General features: G+C 40.6%; 1 protein-coding gene across 3 annotated transcripts in view; it reads left to right on the forward strand.

The window, feature by feature from the left end:
• The first annotated feature begins 1,049 nt into the window (after positions 1-1,049).
• ABLIM1 (actin binding LIM protein 1) overlaps positions 1,050-17,054 on the forward strand; it is a 143,235-nt gene continuing 127,230 nt past the window's right edge. For all 3 annotated transcript variants that reach the window (XM_059476830.1, XM_059476828.1, XM_059476829.1), the window contains exon 1: positions 1,050-1,210. In XM_059476830.1, the coding sequence (XP_059332813.1) occupies positions 1,171-1,210 (40 nt within the window). In that variant the 5' untranslated portion in view covers positions 1,050-1,170. The remainder of the gene's footprint in view (positions 1,211-17,054) is intronic.

The following is a 17,054-nucleotide window of genomic DNA, read 5'->3' on the forward strand; positions in this document are numbered from 1 at the left end:
TTTTTCAGCAGCATCTCTCAGTTCATAACAATATATACAGAGGAGAGTAAGTGTGTTCTAGAGAGGGCTTCAGGTTGCAAGTTGTCAGTTTCTGCACCTTGTGCTTGGCTGCTTTTCAGTCGAATTTCCTAGGATGAGAGTTAAACAACTTCTCTTTCAGTCTTCCCTCTCTCCTCCTTCCAGGGGAACAGAACTTGAAGGTTCTCACCATTAGTATGGGTACAGGGGAGAAAAAGAGGAGAATGTGCAGTTCAGGAGGTGAGAGCAGAAATTCGGCAAGAATCTGAAGCAGTTAAAGGAGACAGCTTAAGGGTTCTGGGGATGATTTAATGGACATGGAAAGGAACTGGGAAAGCAGACAAATGGAAAGGAACTGGAAGTAATTCTGGGGATGGTACTGCCAAGAGGATGTTGCAAGGAGGTAGGGCAAACCCGATGGTGCTGAGGATGTTGGACGCAAATCAATCAGAACAAAAAGATTCATTAATTCAGCTGCTGCGGGAACAGTTTGTCTCTGGGTATGTGCGACTGCGTAGAAGGAAATGCATGGAAGTCTGCACTTACAGTCAGCCTAATTGCCTCTGCTGGGAGGGGTCTTGTGGGAACAGAGGGAAGATGCCCAGGACTTCAGTTTTCCCTGTTCTAAGTGTGTTGAAAATGGGTAAAAGTGTTTCTTTGACAGGCTCTTCCTCCTTTGTTTAGGTGCAGTATAGCCATAAAACAGCAGCAGTGGAGTGGAGATGAGATGAAGATTAAAACAGACAGAAAGCAGTCTCAGGACAAAATCACCTCTGGTTGCAGTCAACCTTTAAGGCTGCTGGTTAGGATCCTTCTGTATGAAAAAGAAAGTTATCAATAATATCAGCTGATCTGAGATGGTCAGAACATTAAGGCATGCCATTGTTTGAAAGACAGCACACCAAGGTCTTGATTAGTAATGGAATAATATCTAGAGGAAAATACTCACTCTTCCTTTAAACTGTTTGGGAACACAGACACACCTATTCTGCTTGGGCCACTCCCTTTCATACTGTTCAACCCAGGAAATAGTAGGAGTGGAGCCACAGAGTGAGCCACCTCTGGAGGCTCTCACTTGTTCCTCCTGCTTGCCATCCATTCTCTGTGAGGCTGTAGCTTTTGGGGTGCAGGAACCACTACCTGAGAGCACAAATGGAACTGGAAATACACCAGAGCTCTGCAAACGGCAAAGGTTTGTCCTGGGCTATTGCTCTGTGTAAATCTCTAATGATAAATGACAGGTTAAGCCATCCACAGGACGTTGGTTCTTGGATTTACAGAGGGAAATCAGGCTGAGCAACTTCTGTTGGACTGAAGTTGGGATCTTTCTGATAAGAAAAGCAATTTCTTTATTTTGGTTTGTTTTTCTTTACTGATTTAAGAGTTAAACAACTCCCCAGCCTGGTGCGTTTTATGAACAGTGGACTTTGTTACTTGGCTGAACAGTGTGTGCATGTACCCATGTGCTGCTCCTCTGCAATGGATATCTGAGCGCAGGGAGCAGAGCACAACTCACTGGAATTAAACAGGCTTTTTATCCAGCTCTGATTCCCTGTGTATTTTTGTAAGAGATAATTCACTGCTGCCTTTTGAAGTTTACCACTTTCTAGCTAAAGATGATGACAGCATGCTGGTGCTGTGGGGTGAGTTGTGCAAAAAGAGCTTTTAGAGTTCTGTGGTGGCAGGTGGCATAGGAGTTCAGAGTATTGCTAATTGATGCTTTGAAAGAAAAGCTGATAATGTGTCAGTGTTAGGTGCTTTTGAGGTGCTTTTGAGGGCAGATTGCTTTGGTGTTTAACCTCAGGAAGCCTTGTGCAATCTGTGTGTTGCTGGCTGAGCACACCTGCAAGTTGTTGTCTGTGCTGCAGCCACCTGTCAGTGCTGCTGTCCCTGCACAGCAGGCAGGAGGGTGGCTGTGAGTTCAGTGCCTCTTGCAGGTGTGTTCAGCTGCCTTTGCCTGGCCCAGGGGTGATTCTGCAGCACTGGGTGCCAGCCTGTAGCAACCTGCAGCGAGCTGAGACTCACCTGAAGCACATTCAGCACAGTTTTGGTGGTGAGTGCTGCAGAGTAAATGCTTCCTGCATCCAAGAGGCATGCAAATCTTAGTTTGCTTAGTAAATATTCCTCCTTTTTTTTATACCATGGTCTTAGATAAAGGAGGAGGAAGAGGCATAAGTATAAAAAGATACATTTTGCTTCCTTGGGAACTCAAGTGTGGTAGCTGTTTTCTCTGCTATGCTTGGATAGATAAATAAACCCTTGGGGTGCCCATCTGATTTCAGGGGTTAGAGGTGGAAGAAATGAAGTCCTGTTTTCTTCTTTGCATTGTCTAATCCAGTATTTGTCTCTTAAAAACAGATATCATCTACCTCTGTGGGTCTTGAGATTAAAAAATGTGCAGGTAGACAAATTGAAGAATTGTGTACACCTCTCTATGAAAAGCGTCCGTGTACGTTAAAAAACCCTAACCAAACAACAGAAAAATACGACTCAAATTTTCTACCAACTATAACAACAAAAAATTATTTTTTAATCCATTACTAGTTAGTCTTTGTAGGCCAAACACCTAACCTAATGTTGATTTAGATATAGCAGTTTTATTTCTGTTCTTTCTCTAAATATGGGCTGAATTAGGCGTGCAAAATTCCTTTTTCCATCCTTATTCCTTTCCTAGTTTGTTTTTAAAACACTATTTTTATTTATTTGTAATACAAATTAATCTCCACAGTATAGAATGCAATAGCATTTGGTTAAAATCAGCAGTTTCTGTATATTCATAGATGTGGCACTTGAGGCCATGGGTAGTGCTGGGTTAACAGTTGGACTCCATGATCCTGGAGGTCCTTTCCACCCTAAATGATTTTATGTTTCTCTGACTCTGTGATATTGCTGTGATGTGGGAAACACCACATCAAGATGTGAATTTAATCAAGTGAATATGTGATCCTCTGGTCCTGTGGGGATTCATTGTGGTGAGGATAGGCTGAATCTCTGCTTCTCTCTCCCTGACCAGATACTCTGAGAACTGGGAAAACCCTGCTTGAGCCTCTGCCTGCTTTGGTTGGTGCTGGTGATCTCCTGGCTGGGGATGGAAATCTCTCTGCTGGGTAGATCCTGGTAGATAAATTCATGATTGCCACAGTGAGAAAGCACTGAGGACACAATTGATCCCTCTCCCTGCTGCTCTGTAGGTGTTTGCACTTTCCCTTCCCTAGTGTTCGTAGGGGAGTCAAGCTGTCTTGAAATCTAATATATTGCATGTCATTTCATTGAAGTTGGTAATGAAAACAGGTTGTTCAGTTTGACTTCTATTTTTAATCAGTTTCACAAGCTGGCTGTTCTCATTCTAAGAAATGATCCCCTGATTCTCTTTGTCAGCTGTCCATTTAGGGGTGGAAGGCTTGACCTCATTCTGATGATAGCCCAGTAAGCAGCAGGAGAACTGAATTTTCTTTTTTTGTTCAGAATCAATTAATTGACTCCAGGAACAGTACTGTGAGGATCTGGATTTCAAAGAAAGCATAAATCTTTGGGGCAAAACTCAATAACAATCAGAAATCCACAACAAAAATGGTGCATTATCTTCTAATTCATTCATAGTTAAAGAGGAAATAACTGGGAGCTGCCAACTAGTTTCAGTCTGAAAATATGCCCAACATATGTTTATAACATAAGGTTTTCTACTGATAATTGCTGTTGTGATCAGCACCTGTTTTAACTGATTCATCTGAAAATTTTGCTTAGTTCTGCTTAAAGAAGTTCATCAATCAGTTTTTATTCACACAACCTGATGGGCAGGCTGGTTTTCCTACTTTCTTTAATTATTTTTGTTACTGCTTAGCTCTTCTTAATTGCAGAACTATTTCTCAACCAAACCAAGGCAAAACTCTGACTAAAAAAATTGAAGATGCCTAGAGCGTGTTAATACCAGAAGGGATTTTGAAGCTGAACTGCACAGAAAAAGGATTTTTTCTTTTGGTCATTGATTTATGTCAGTGGTAAATCTGTGTATTAAACAAATACCACAGTGGTAACATCAACACAAATAAAAGGAAACTTAAGTTTTGCTCTAGGCTGAGGGAGTGTTTACACTTAAAAAACCCAAACCAACCACTCTCGTAGTATGTACTATTACTAGTTGTTTACATTCTAGAGAAACTGAAGAATCAGTCATCTCATTCAGTTACATTCAGGCATGAAGTAACTGTTTAGATGCAATATGTAATGTATTTTTAATACCAGGAAGTATAGAGACTCCCTAGTGTTGGCTAAGAATGCAGCAGAAATCCTCCCTTAAAGATGGCCAGGACAATCTTAACTTTATATTATGTTCTAGTTACAATTAATTTAAAATTAATTGAAACCCTGCACTTGTGTTCAAGGTTCAGCTGCAGGAAAAGTGATTTTACTTGGTAGCCCATGACACATAAGACCTTAAAAAAACCCCACCTTAATTTATGGCATTTGGTCTTGCAGTCGAAGGATAAGATCAAGAAAATCTTGCTGAAGAAATACTGCAGTAAATCAGTGCTGCAAATGCACTATGCTAAATATCAGTCAAGTAGTCAAAATAGTGGTCTTAAATTCTTTGTGGGTGCTCCATTTGGCTCATTCACCATTCCAGTAATTCATGATATCACTGGAATGATTTTTCCCACTATTGTAAGACCTTATTTCCTACTTCCTCTTGCAGAACTGTGGCTTGCCCAGATTGTGAGTGCCCTCCACTACCACTGCAAGATCAAGGCTCTTGATTTAGTGCTATCTTTGAATGACTCTCAAAGGATTTGATAGGCACAGCTTCACAGCACTGTACATGTCAGGGAAATATCCCAGGATGTGGCTCCTGTGTTGAGTGGCACTGGAGAAGAACAAACCCAGCTGTACCTGTCATCAGATCAAAAGCATGTTTCTCCTTTTCAGGGTAGTCTCAGCTCTGGAAGTTTGCTGTGTTTCTCTGGCTGCTGCTTTTCCTAATGGTGCCAGATTACAGCTCTTGTTTGAGGAGAGTCCACTAAACTATCAGTAAAACATTGCTACACAAGTATTTGTGTAGCTATGAAATACCCAAGGGGATTAAAACCTCTGTTTATCAAATCCTAGCTGGCATATGCTGTATGTTACTTCCTGCCATTAATAAATGGAAACAAATTCCAAGTGTTTTTTCTGTCCCATCAATGTATTTTCAGATGTGTCCTTGCCTCAGTTTTGCCTGGACAGAATGTGATCCCTGTGAGAGAAGTGGGCTGCTCACAGAGTGATAATTTTGCTTAACTGACAGTTTCTTCATTTTCAGCACAGCTCTTGATCACTTGTGTGTGTGTGCAGCTGATTTAACCAGAAGATAGTGCTGACCACAAGAGGAAGGGTTCAACAGTGCAGTAGGATTTATTTAATTAGAAAACAAAGGTTAGCCAACACAGCATATTTAAAGCTGCTTTTATGAGGAATGTTGGCAGTGGATGAGCTGATCTGATGTCATTTCTGGCATCCTGCAGCAGTGCCATACTTTCCACTATATAGAAAGGTAACCTCCTATTCTTAGTGTGATGGACATTGACAAACAGTTTCTACTGGCTTCTGGTAGGGGCTTAAATTAGTCTTCATAGCACAAAGAAAGGCTCTTTTTTAGAGCTTCACTGATGCTACAAGAGGGCAGTGTGACTGCAGGAGTTCTCCTTTAGAGTTATGTGATGCTCTGAGAATGGCTTTGATGGTGGAGAATTTAGGAATTGGTTGCAGCAGGAGAAATATTTAATTTTTCTGATCATGTGTGTTGGTGCTACATCTGCAGCAGAAAATCCAATGTTAGGAGACAATGGGTAAAGTTAAACTAACATGTTCAGGAAGCCCTGCAGTGGTCTAGAGAAGACTTTCTGCTGGTGTAATTCTTTACTCAAATTCAGCATTTTAGTAAAGTTACCATATATGTTTCTGTAATTGTGTGACATGTCAGAAGAGACTGTAGTGATATCCAGTTTATTTCAGTACATAAAAAGAGGAGTGGTGCTTTCTTTGATGTCGTGCTTGTAACATGTCACTCCTTAAAAAGGTACAGGAAATAAACTGAGGAATGAAAGATCTCTGAGGTTTCAACTTTGATCTCTTTGCTTCCCAACATATTTCTGTCTCAGTTACTATGAAGTCTGTATTTTGAAGGGGATGTTACAAGGAGTTTCTTCTCTCAGCTAGATGAAAAATGTCAAAGTTCAAGAAAGGAAAAGTAAAGGAAAGAGTATGATTAAAGGAATTACATTAATCTTGAAAGTCTTTGCTCTGTTTAAATAAAAGACACCTAAACATTACTGAGGAGTAGGAAAAAAGCTTCCTACTGAAGACCTGAAGAACTGCCAGCTTCTGCCAGGATCCTCTTGGCCAATTGTTCCCTAGAGGGGCTTAGGCACCTCTTTGACTTCAAGCATAGAGCTCAGCCCCACAGAAGTCGTGGGATTATTTATAAACTTGGGGATTGTGTTGTTGAATCAATCATGCTGAGTCCTGGTGGTGCCGCAATTTTTGTATTTATATTTCATATTGCTTTCACTGTATCTCGCCTGTGAAATGGCATCAGTTGTCAGCAATTACACTTGGCTTTTTTTGTGTGTGTAAGTAAAAAGGATTGGCTTTGCTGTAAGAATCCATAGTGCACTGTTCTTGACATTGGAGATCAATAGATTAGCCTTGTGCTGCCAGGAAATAAAATGCTGAGCCATCTCATCTTCTAATAATGCGATAGATAGATCCATTAATGCGCACACTGTTATTTTATGTATGAAAATAGATGTGAACAGAGATATTTTTTGCATGACTAGTCTGAAATAAATATCGGAATGGATAAATTAAGGTAAATATCCTTTGGTTGAATCAGGCCTTTTGTCATAACCTAACTCTTCTACTCCCAGCAACCACAGTAACAGTGATTCTGCTTGTTTGGGGAGGAATAACTAAAAATGGAATTTTCACATGGAAGAAAATGTACAGAATTAACTCTTTGCCTTTCTTGATAATTTGGTTTTCTGTGGAAAATAAGCACTTTTATAGTTAAATAAGGAATACAGTCTATTGGAAAATCATTGAGAAATACAAATGAAGTTGGGTGGTAGTGATGATCAAGGAGAAGCACTCAGCTGTGCTTTACATGACCTCCTTTTTAATGCTGACCAGTCACTCCCTAGTGTTATTATCTGTGGTACTTCTATAGTTTCCATTATCACAGGATCTGAAAACTTCAGTCTTTAATGTACCTATTGTTACAAATCCCTTGTGAGGGGAAAGTGATAGGGGGAAATACAATGAAAGAGATTAAGGGAATGGCTCAGGGATGAACAGCAAGTCTGTGGGACTGCAGAGACAGCATGTTTCCCAAATCCTCTGTTAAGGCTTCCAGAGGTGGTAGACCAGCTGACATTATTAGGGATTTTTTTCCCTAATGTCATTTAAATATTAAATTTGCTGATTAATTTTTCTATGTAATGTTTTTCTTTGTACCATTTCAGCCCAGCTAATAATTTCATGTGAAGGTAGATATCTGGTGTCTTTTTCTTTGTCCAAGAAAAAGATCATTAGATATAATCTCAAGCATATTGTTTGGATATTTTTGTTTGTTTAATCTTTCTGCTCACTGCTTTGCTGAAGGATAAACTTGGTGGTTGTTGGGGATTGGGGAAGTGAGTCAGATTCATTTTCTGAGCAGAGAGCAAAGGGAAAAGCATTCCCAAGAGCTTGTTATGCTGCCTGTCCAGCGTTACAATGCTCTGCAAAGCTGGGCTTTTGTTACCAAAGGCTCATGTGCCATGGAAGTTATCATACATAGTTGATAACAGGAAGCAGAGCACAATGCTTTAATTCAGCTTAAAGATTTTGCAAATGTCATCAGTTGGGAAAGGAAGTTGTCACAGTGTGGTCTTAGTTAAGTCTGAGATAGAAATGCAGTTGTGTTTTCTCTTGCGTTTTTTCTCGGTTACAAATTGTAACAGGAGAATAAAGGGCAAAGTGATGTTTCATGTGTGTTTTGGAATGAATACCAAGAGACCAGTACATAAAATAACATTTGCTTTCTTATTTCCAAGTTAGTTTAACAGAATGCCTTGTGCATGCAGATCCTGCTGTCGATGTATAAAATAGGTCTCATTTTCAGTGTGCCACCTGCAGAGATCCCCAGGTGCTTTTTCAAAGAGGAGAAGTTTGACTCTGTACAGTGATACAAATATAGCTACACCCTATTCAGACCTGAACTTGATACTGTCCTTTCACTCAGACATTGACAGGCTTCATGGGCCAGACAGACTTTGTAGCAGATCTTGAATTTGCATGTGTGTGCTGCAGAAAGAGGCATTTGATGGAGTTTGGCTAATGATTACTCAAAGGTCAGTCGTAAAAGCAGTGGAAAAAAAAAAGTCATGTGGCAGCTTGATAAGAAGCCTGTATGGGACATTCATGCTTAATTGTGCTGCTCAGCTGAGTTATAACACAGATCCTTTTACCTTTGATACCACTTTAACCTGAGCTAGCCCTTTTTAGCCCTTTTCAGTTAGTCACTTTCCTTTTTCTTTTTTTTTTGCCAGTACACAGAAGCCTTGTGGCTTTGTGGTCTTTCTGTTCCTCCTGCTTACCTTAGAGAACCTTGTGTGGGTTTAAACCAGTAAACTAACTTAGTAGAGATCTGTGTACTGTATAATTCCCACCTCTACAGGTTCTTCATAGCCTTTATCACAATAAAACATACCAAATCCCCATAGCTGTTTTTTAAGTATACCTTATGCTTTTCTAGACAGTAAACTGTTGAAGTAATATTAAATATCAGTAAGTGGGAAGTGATATTAAATATTAGTAACTAGGCTGTTGTGAATAAAATTTGCATCTAGATCTCTCTTTGAAGTGTCTGCTCAGTAGTACCAGTGCTTTATGTGGCCATCAGCAGTACTTATATGAGCTCTGCTAAATGAGTGGATATGGTCTCAGTGAGGAAGCAGGACAGAAAACAAGTGTGGTGTACCTGGAGCATATTTGCTTGTGAGGAGCATTTGTTCCTCATAGCCTTTATCACAATAAATGATATCATATCCCCATAGCTATTTTTAAAGTATATCTTATGCTTTTCTAGACAGTAAACTGTTGAAGTAATATTAAATATTAGTAACTAGGAAGCAATATTAAATATTAGTAACTAGGCTTTTCAGTCTGTTGTGAATAAAATTTGCATCTAGATCTCTCTTTGAAGTGTCTGCTTAGTAGTACCAGTGCTTTATGTGGCCATCAGCAGTATTTATATGAGCTCTGCTAAATGAGTGGATATGGTCTTAGTGGGGAAGCAGGACAGAAAACAAGCGTGGTGTACCTGGAGCATATTTGCTTGTGAGGAGCACTTGTTCTTCACTGCTCATCACCACCTGAGTCCAGAGGGTTCAGCCAAAGCCATTCTGCAGTGTTTGGCCAGGCAGATGTCGTTGTCATTGGTGTGATTGGTAGTGGTTTTCCTCAGAGGAGCAGAACAGACACAGGTGTGTGTGGCCACTGCAGCTGCCTGGCAGCAGGACTGCTGAGTCAGCTCTTGTGTGTTTTCTTCTCAGCCAGGATAACAACAAGGTTAGATGGGCCTCCGCTCCAGGGAGTGAGCTGAGAAAATACCGTGTTCCTGTTGCTCCTGGCTGAGGTGCCTCAGTTCTTCTGAAATGCAGTGTGCTGGAAGTTTCCAGAGAACACAGTGGGGTTTGTACCTGGGCTCTGCTGGGTTCTGAGTTCCCAGAAGATGGGCAGCACTGAGAGGTGGGGCGTGGCAGTATGTGCTGAGCTAGTGGTGTTCCAATAGCAGTGGGCATGCCTGCTTGCAGGAGTATCATGGAATCACAGAATTCCATGGGTTGGGGTTGGGTTTGGGTTGGGGGGAGCCATTAATGACCCTCCAGTAAAACCCTCCTGCAGTGAGCAGGGACATCTTGCACTAGATCAGGTTCTTGAATGTTTCCAGGGATGGGACATCCACCACCTCTGGGCAGCCTGTGTTTCACCACCCTCTTTGGGTGCACTTGACCCCACTGCCCGTATGAAAACACCAATCAGTACAAAATAACACATTTTAGTAGTGGTGGTCATTCTGTTTCTGGGTTTAAGCTAGGGGAACATTTAAATGTCTCTCTGACCTGAGCATAATCCCCACAAAATTTCTTCTTGTGCAGCATTTTGTTTCCATTTGAAAATTATTTCTGTAAACTATTGTAATAAAATAGCTGAGATGCTTTTTAAGGACTAAAACATGATTACTCCAAAAGCCACAAAATAGCTTTGCACTACCGTTTTTTAAAGCTCAGCAAATTTTATGTAGTACCTGAATTATTAATGGAGATAAATTGGAAGAGGAAGGTCTCTTATCAGCCTTAAACAAGCAGTAGTTGGTTGGCTTTGCAGAGAGAGGCAGCTCTTGCTGAAGCCATGGGTGAGCAGGTCCTGGGTGAGGAGCCCTATGGGGTGAAGAGCCTCTGTCAGTATGCCCAGAAGATGACTGCCTGTTTTGGACACTTAGGTAAAGAAATTAACATGTGCATGTGGATTTTCTGGTCTTCATTATGTGGATGAAGTTTACAGTAAATAGCTGAGTGTTTGTACATCAGCCTGCAGTCTTGAGTTAGTAAATAGTGGGTGTCAAAAAAGCTGAATGTGTGGAGTAATTTTATCACAAGTAAAGTTTTGCTTCTTTTTTTTTTGTGTGTGTACTTGAATTTTTGGATTTTTTGTTTCTTTTCTTTGCTCTTATTTGTTGGTTTAGTTATTTTATTGCTTGGGTAACTGTATTTCATGGTAAAAGTAGATAGAGTGCTTGCTCATTTTTCATTTAGATGAAGGCCCTTTTTTTTCCTCTCCTTTCTCTCAATATCTTTCAGAATTCTTATATGGAGAAGGTAATTTTGATAATCGTGTTGCCTTGGACAGAAGCATGAAACATTATTTGGGGCTATCTACCTTTGCAGTACATGTGTTATCTTATGAAGTGGTATGGTGAGGGAAAAGGAAAATTTTGTTTTGTTTTACCTTGTTTCCTGAATTTTTGTTTTGATTATTTTTGCAGCTAGGCTTTGCTGAACTGGTGTGACTGACTTCAGTTTCCTGGGTTTCTGATTGGGCTGGTTTTTGCTTTCAATGCAAGACTAAAATCACACTGAAATGCATTTGCAAGAAGTGTAACTCTGATGGCAGAAGAAATCAAGACAGCTTTAATGCACTACACATTTCTGCTGAAGGGCAAGTCTAATCCTCAGGGCTTCTCTGAAACATGGAGGGATATTTCCTCTTCTATGTATTTAGCCTGTGGTGTCTGGTTTTTACTATTATTCACTGTTGGCCATTCTGTTTCCTAATTTATTTGTGGATTGCAGTCAAATTTTTTTGTTACTTTTTTTCTTGTAGTATCAGTAGAGATGCTTCTATTCCTGGTTGCATATGAAACACGCATGTATTTTTGACATCCAGGCAGCCAATTGGTGTGGTGAATTCAGAGGGGATTGAATAAGAAATGGTCTTGAGACAGCTGGAAATATTTATAAATAAAATATTTATAAAGTTGGAAATGAGATAAAATATTTAAAGTAGCTGTTCTGCATAATTCCTGTCTCCTATCCAGCCAGCCCCCTGTGAAAAGTGTCAGTCTGGAAAGTGCCCATACCTCACACTGTGCTCTGTGCAGGCTCGGGATCCCAGCACTGACTGCTTGGATTAGACACAGCTTTGAATTGGCAGTGATTTAAACAGGTTTTGCTACTTGGCAGATCCCGAGAACACTTCCTCAACACTAGTTCTGAGCTGAGTGCCCAGGATTCCTGAGACTTTCTTTCACAAAACAGAAAGACAGGGTTGTGCCCCTGTGATTCCTGCCTTTTTCTTTTCTCTTCAGCAAGAGCATCAGAAATCAGCCTTATACCATTTAATTGAATGCTTGACTTAAGTGGTAGGAGATTGCCATTGTCTTTTTGATTCAGACTGAATTAAAAAGTGTTTGTTAGCTGTTGTATGAGTCTATCTCAGGCCTTGTCCTTTGCCTTGGACTCAAGGATGTGCTACAAGCAGTCCTTTATCTGACTCAGAAGCCACTGTGATGCTTCCTGGCCTTGTTATGCTTATTTCTACTGCTTGTTCCTTTATATGATATATTGACAGTATTGGGGATTTTGAAGGCAAACACTGTACTTTAAAAAAAAAATTAACTATCAAAAAAAATCATACTGCTTTGTGAGCAGCTGGCATGGGCTCTTTGAAGGTGCAGTTCTCAGACAGTGACTGCAATAGCCAGGGCTAGAAAGGGGGGCAGCATTAGAGAAATCTGTCTCAGGGGAAGGAGGATCTTATTTTTAATTGAGCAGGATGTTTCTGCAGTGACATGTTAGGATCACTAAATCCTGATCCATTGTCCTCCACCAGTTTTGCTGGTGGAAGGACACTGGATTGTGCTGCACTGTTGGATAGATCATCAGACTCTCCTACAGCGGTCACAGGCTGAGTGCTTCTGTAGTGGATATACAGGTCATACTGGTTTAGTTCTTACTGCCAGAGCTACTGCAATGAAACTCTTGGTGAACAGAGCTGGAGGTTGGAATCAGCACGGGCGCAGCAGAAAATGGGGAGTCAGCTTTAAACCAGTATGTTCAAGCTCCAGTGTAAGGACAGACTTCTCTTCTGGACATTAGGCGGCCAAGCTTGAGCAAGTGTTGCCACAGCTGGAGCAGTTCCTGCAGGGCTCACCCTTCTGCTCTCTGAGGACAGATTTGTGCAGCAGAGTCAGTGTCTGGGCAATGAGTGTGTTTGCCTCTCCTCTGAGGGCAGAGTCCACCCTGACGTGTCAGTGGGCTGGGTGGTTGGCAGATGTTTGTCAGATGGTTGGCACTGCTGTCGTCAGATGTCAACATCCTTCACCCATTACCCAGCAACAAATGGCACTCTCAGACTGAGGGATCCTTGGGTTGGTTTATCCAGCCCCTCCTGTGAGTCATCCCTCTGCTTTAAGCTCTGAATGGAGATCCACCCTCGCTGGTCAAAGCCTTTGGATTTTCAGAGCTGCCTCTTCCACTGAGGGGCTGTGGAGTGCAGGTCTGTAGGTTGAGAGAATGAAAAATTGCTGCAAAGCTTCATTTCCTCTGAAGAATGCTTAAAACATGGCATTTACTGAGATCTCTGATCTGATACAAGATACTCTAAGGCCAAACTGGAGTTGCTCTTCCTCAAATACACATTAGCATCACCCCAATAAAATTAGTACAGATTTATTCTGGCTTGTCCTACTGTGTTCTCCATTGATGAGAAAATCCAGGAGCATGGCTGTTTAAGGGGAGCTGTAATTGTACACTTGTTTTCAAGATAATAAAAAAGTCATACCACTTGAAAAATAGAAAGTAATTGACCTCATAAGATATGTGTAATAATAGATTATCAAAGTCTGGATTTATGAGATGGTATTTTATCTTTGAAATAGTAGATAGAGCAGTCTTCTCTTCAAAGCCTATCCCCATCTGGAGTTAGTACTTGAGCTCTGAGTTTTGAGGGAGAATTAAGTGACAGTTTCTCACTGTGCTCAGCAAGCCTGCTGGTAGAGTTTTTGTCACCTTCTAATTTAGAAAAAGCCTTACTGGAAGCAGTGCAATGATTAGACCAGGTCATTTTGCAGCTGCAGCTAGTTTCTCTGTGTTAAGAGGAGTTGAAACTCTGGGCCAGACACCGTTGCACAGTCGTCTCTGTGCCTTTCACTGAGTAGAGAGTCTGAAGTTGCCTCTGAGCATGTCCAGCTCTGGGGTCTACCTGGAACTTTCTCTTACAGATGATGAATGTTGTTAGTTTGGGGGTTTTTTATCTCTCTCACTTTGGAATTTCCTGTGACTTTCCAGTGCCCTGTTGATGACTAACTCTGCCTTTACCCAGGGAGAAATATTCATTAGATGATTAGATTAGCAAGTCAGTGGAATTGGATTAATGTAAATACTCCTTGTAGGTGAAGCAGGAGGGGTTGGCACAGTGTCTGCAAAGTCTCTCCTGTCAGCTGCACAGGAAGGTGCAGAGGAAGAGCAGAAGCAAACCAATCCTTAATGGTTAGGGAAAAGCTTAAGTGCTTTTGTTTGCAGTAGGCAGTGAAAGATGCAGAAAGGATTTCTCCAAAGAAATCTGCTTATGAAGTAGTGCCTGCCAGTGCTTGTACATTCCTAAAAAAGGAGGACCAGCGTGCTCCACCTTTGCTACAGCCTCTTCTCCACAGCACACGGACTGACCTGGCATGGAAGAGGGCCATGCTAGATTAAATGCACAGATGTGCATTTGTAGCTGATGATGATGATTCTATAATAAGATTTTTGACACAGCAAGGTTTTTTTTTATTTTAAACTAATCCTCTTATATAACTCAGTTACATTCTTTCTATTGTCCTGAATATTAATCTGATTTCCAGATACTCTTTTTGGGTTTGTTTCTGATTTTTGCATTTGCAGGGATGAGTTTCAACTGATTACAATAGTTTTAGATGGCAACCACCTGATCAAGCATACTGTTCTAATCTCTTGAAGATAATCACTAAAAATATATCTTCCTTAATCTCCTTTGCTGGATAAGAGAAAAAGAGAAGGATTGGGAAGGGCAGTGTGCCGTGAGACTGACTGCATGCACTACAGGTTGCTTTCCTTAGCTTCTTCTGAATAGAAATGCCATCTTTCCCCATCTTAAACAGCTTTGGGAAGCTGTGTGGCTCAGGTGAAGAACTGGTGCTGGAAAAAGTGAAATTTCGAAATTCAGTCAGAAGGATGTCAATAATTGAGGATGGGGATATTGCAGAGGTCTTGTATCTCATTCCCAAGCAGAGCTTGCTGAAGCAACTGCCCTACTTGAATCCAGATGACTACTACTTGTGTGAGCAGCTGTATGACACTCCTGAGCATCTGGGTAAGTGAGGACTGCTGCCACATCTTGGTTTTTGGTTGGTGAATGGGCTAATTGCTTTACAGTTATGTTTTGTGTAGCAGCAGGATACTGACAGAAAGTCTGTTCAGGTGTGGAGAAATATTTCATCACTGACAGAGGGAAAGAAAATTAAAATGCCAAGTTGGAATCTGGAAGTAGTTGGATATAGGTACAGCTCTCTCTGTATGTCAGTCTTGGGACAAAGTGGGGGCCTCTTCAGAAGTATTCAAGCTAAAAAATACCTTTTGAAAGCACAGCATCCTGCAAGTAGTGTGTTCACCTGTAAGTAGTGTGTTCAGAGCTTTCCCATGGCATTTGTGAAACTGTGTTCCCTTCTGCTTGTTTTTGACCTGTTGCCAAGGAGTATTAATTGAAACTGCTTCATTCTTGAATTGGAAGAAGTTATTAGAAGTCTTTCTGTGCTCACCTCCCTGTCATTTATTAGGGCTTCTGTGGTATCTTTTATCCAGGTGCTTCCTTTTCCTGGATAAGAAGTTAGAACTTATTTAGATGCTCTTTGGAGCCACTCCATGCCTTTGATTATCCTTTTACATTTATTTTCCTATTTCTACCATAACTCTTGAAAATTTGGGTAATAAATCTGTGTTCATCATGTAGCATAATGTGGATATACTCAAAGAGTTATAATGATGTTCTTTGTTCCTCCCTGTAGTTTCTAAAATTTTGTTTGTGTTTTAATTAATATTGAACATTAGCTTATTCCTTAGTAGAACTGTTAGTGGTGGGAGAACTTATATCTGGAATTCATCAGCTTAACTGGTTTCTTACAGTCCATTAGGAATTAAAAAAAAAAAAAGTTTCCTGGAAACTCCTGTCTGTGAATGAGAATTTAGCTATAAAAAATATTAATCTCTTCCAGATAAATTTCAAAGATTTTATCTTTTGGGACTTGCTTTATGGATTTCAGTTTTGATAACCCAAACTACCTATGTGTTGGAATTTTGTCTGTACTAAGCAAATTAAGAAAGCTGCTATGTGCTTGTCACTATGACCAGCTCCTCAAAATGTTAATACAAAATGAGTGACTCTATTTGGTAGGCAAGTATTTTTCAAAGATCTACTTTGGTGTATGACACCTTTTCTTCTGTGCAAATTGCTTTTTGCTAGTCACCTTGTAAGAGAACTGTCCCAAACCCATATGCTGTTGCAGATAGTTACTGCTTCTGAGTAATCAATTATTTTAAAATTAACATTTCAATGAAAGCAATGCTAAAACATGGGGCAAATGTATAATATAGCTGTGAGCTGGGAAAAAATAAATATCATTTTTCCTTGCCAGCCCCCACAGTGTTTCCCATTGGTATTCTAGAGAGAAAAAATCTACATAACAATTCAGCATTTCTGTAAATTACAATTTAGAACTGACAATTATTTGGATGAACAGTGACCAGCTATATGATCAATCCGTGCAGGACTCCAGCAAAATTCTTGCCATCATAGCAGGCTGGGACCTGTCTTCTAACTCGTATGGGGCTTAAATCAATCTGTAAATCTGCAATTTTCCAGCTACTCACTCATGTGTGAGCAATCACAAAGATAGTGGGACAGGTTTAGTGTTATGCTGCAATAGATAATGCAAATAACCACTATGGATTTTCTCCTTTCACCCTCCAGTATGGGAGCTGCTATTCAGTGGGGTGGGAATTGAGGTCCTGCTTTCCAGTGCCATGTATAATGCTGACTGAAAGGCTGAAAGGTGTCTGGTGCCTCAGCTTTACTTCAGTTACAACAATTGGAATCAGAATCTCACCCACTTAGAATAAAATCAGTGGAATGCCTTTTAAAAAACAGCCTGGGGGTAAGTGCTGTATGTGACTTTAAGATGTGAAACATGTAAGTCTGTCTCTTAGGCCATGTGCTGCTTGGGGATTATGGTCCCTCAACTACTACAAGATTTAGCAGCTTATAAACCCTGCTGAAGGACAGTTTGCTGCCTCTATTTGGCATTGCAGACAGAGATTAGAAATTACACTGTTCAAAGCATTTGGAGACTCAGTAATTATTTTCCTTGCTGATCATAAGTGGAATCATAAACATCAGGAAAGGCCCATATTTTAGGTTTTTGGAAGGTCAAGAATTATCCACAGGTG

This window comes from Ammospiza nelsoni, chromosome 8, assembly GCF_027579445.1.
Source record: "Ammospiza nelsoni isolate bAmmNel1 chromosome 8, bAmmNel1.pri, whole genome shotgun sequence".
Taxonomy (NCBI): domain Eukaryota; kingdom Metazoa; phylum Chordata; class Aves; order Passeriformes; family Passerellidae; genus Ammospiza; species Ammospiza nelsoni.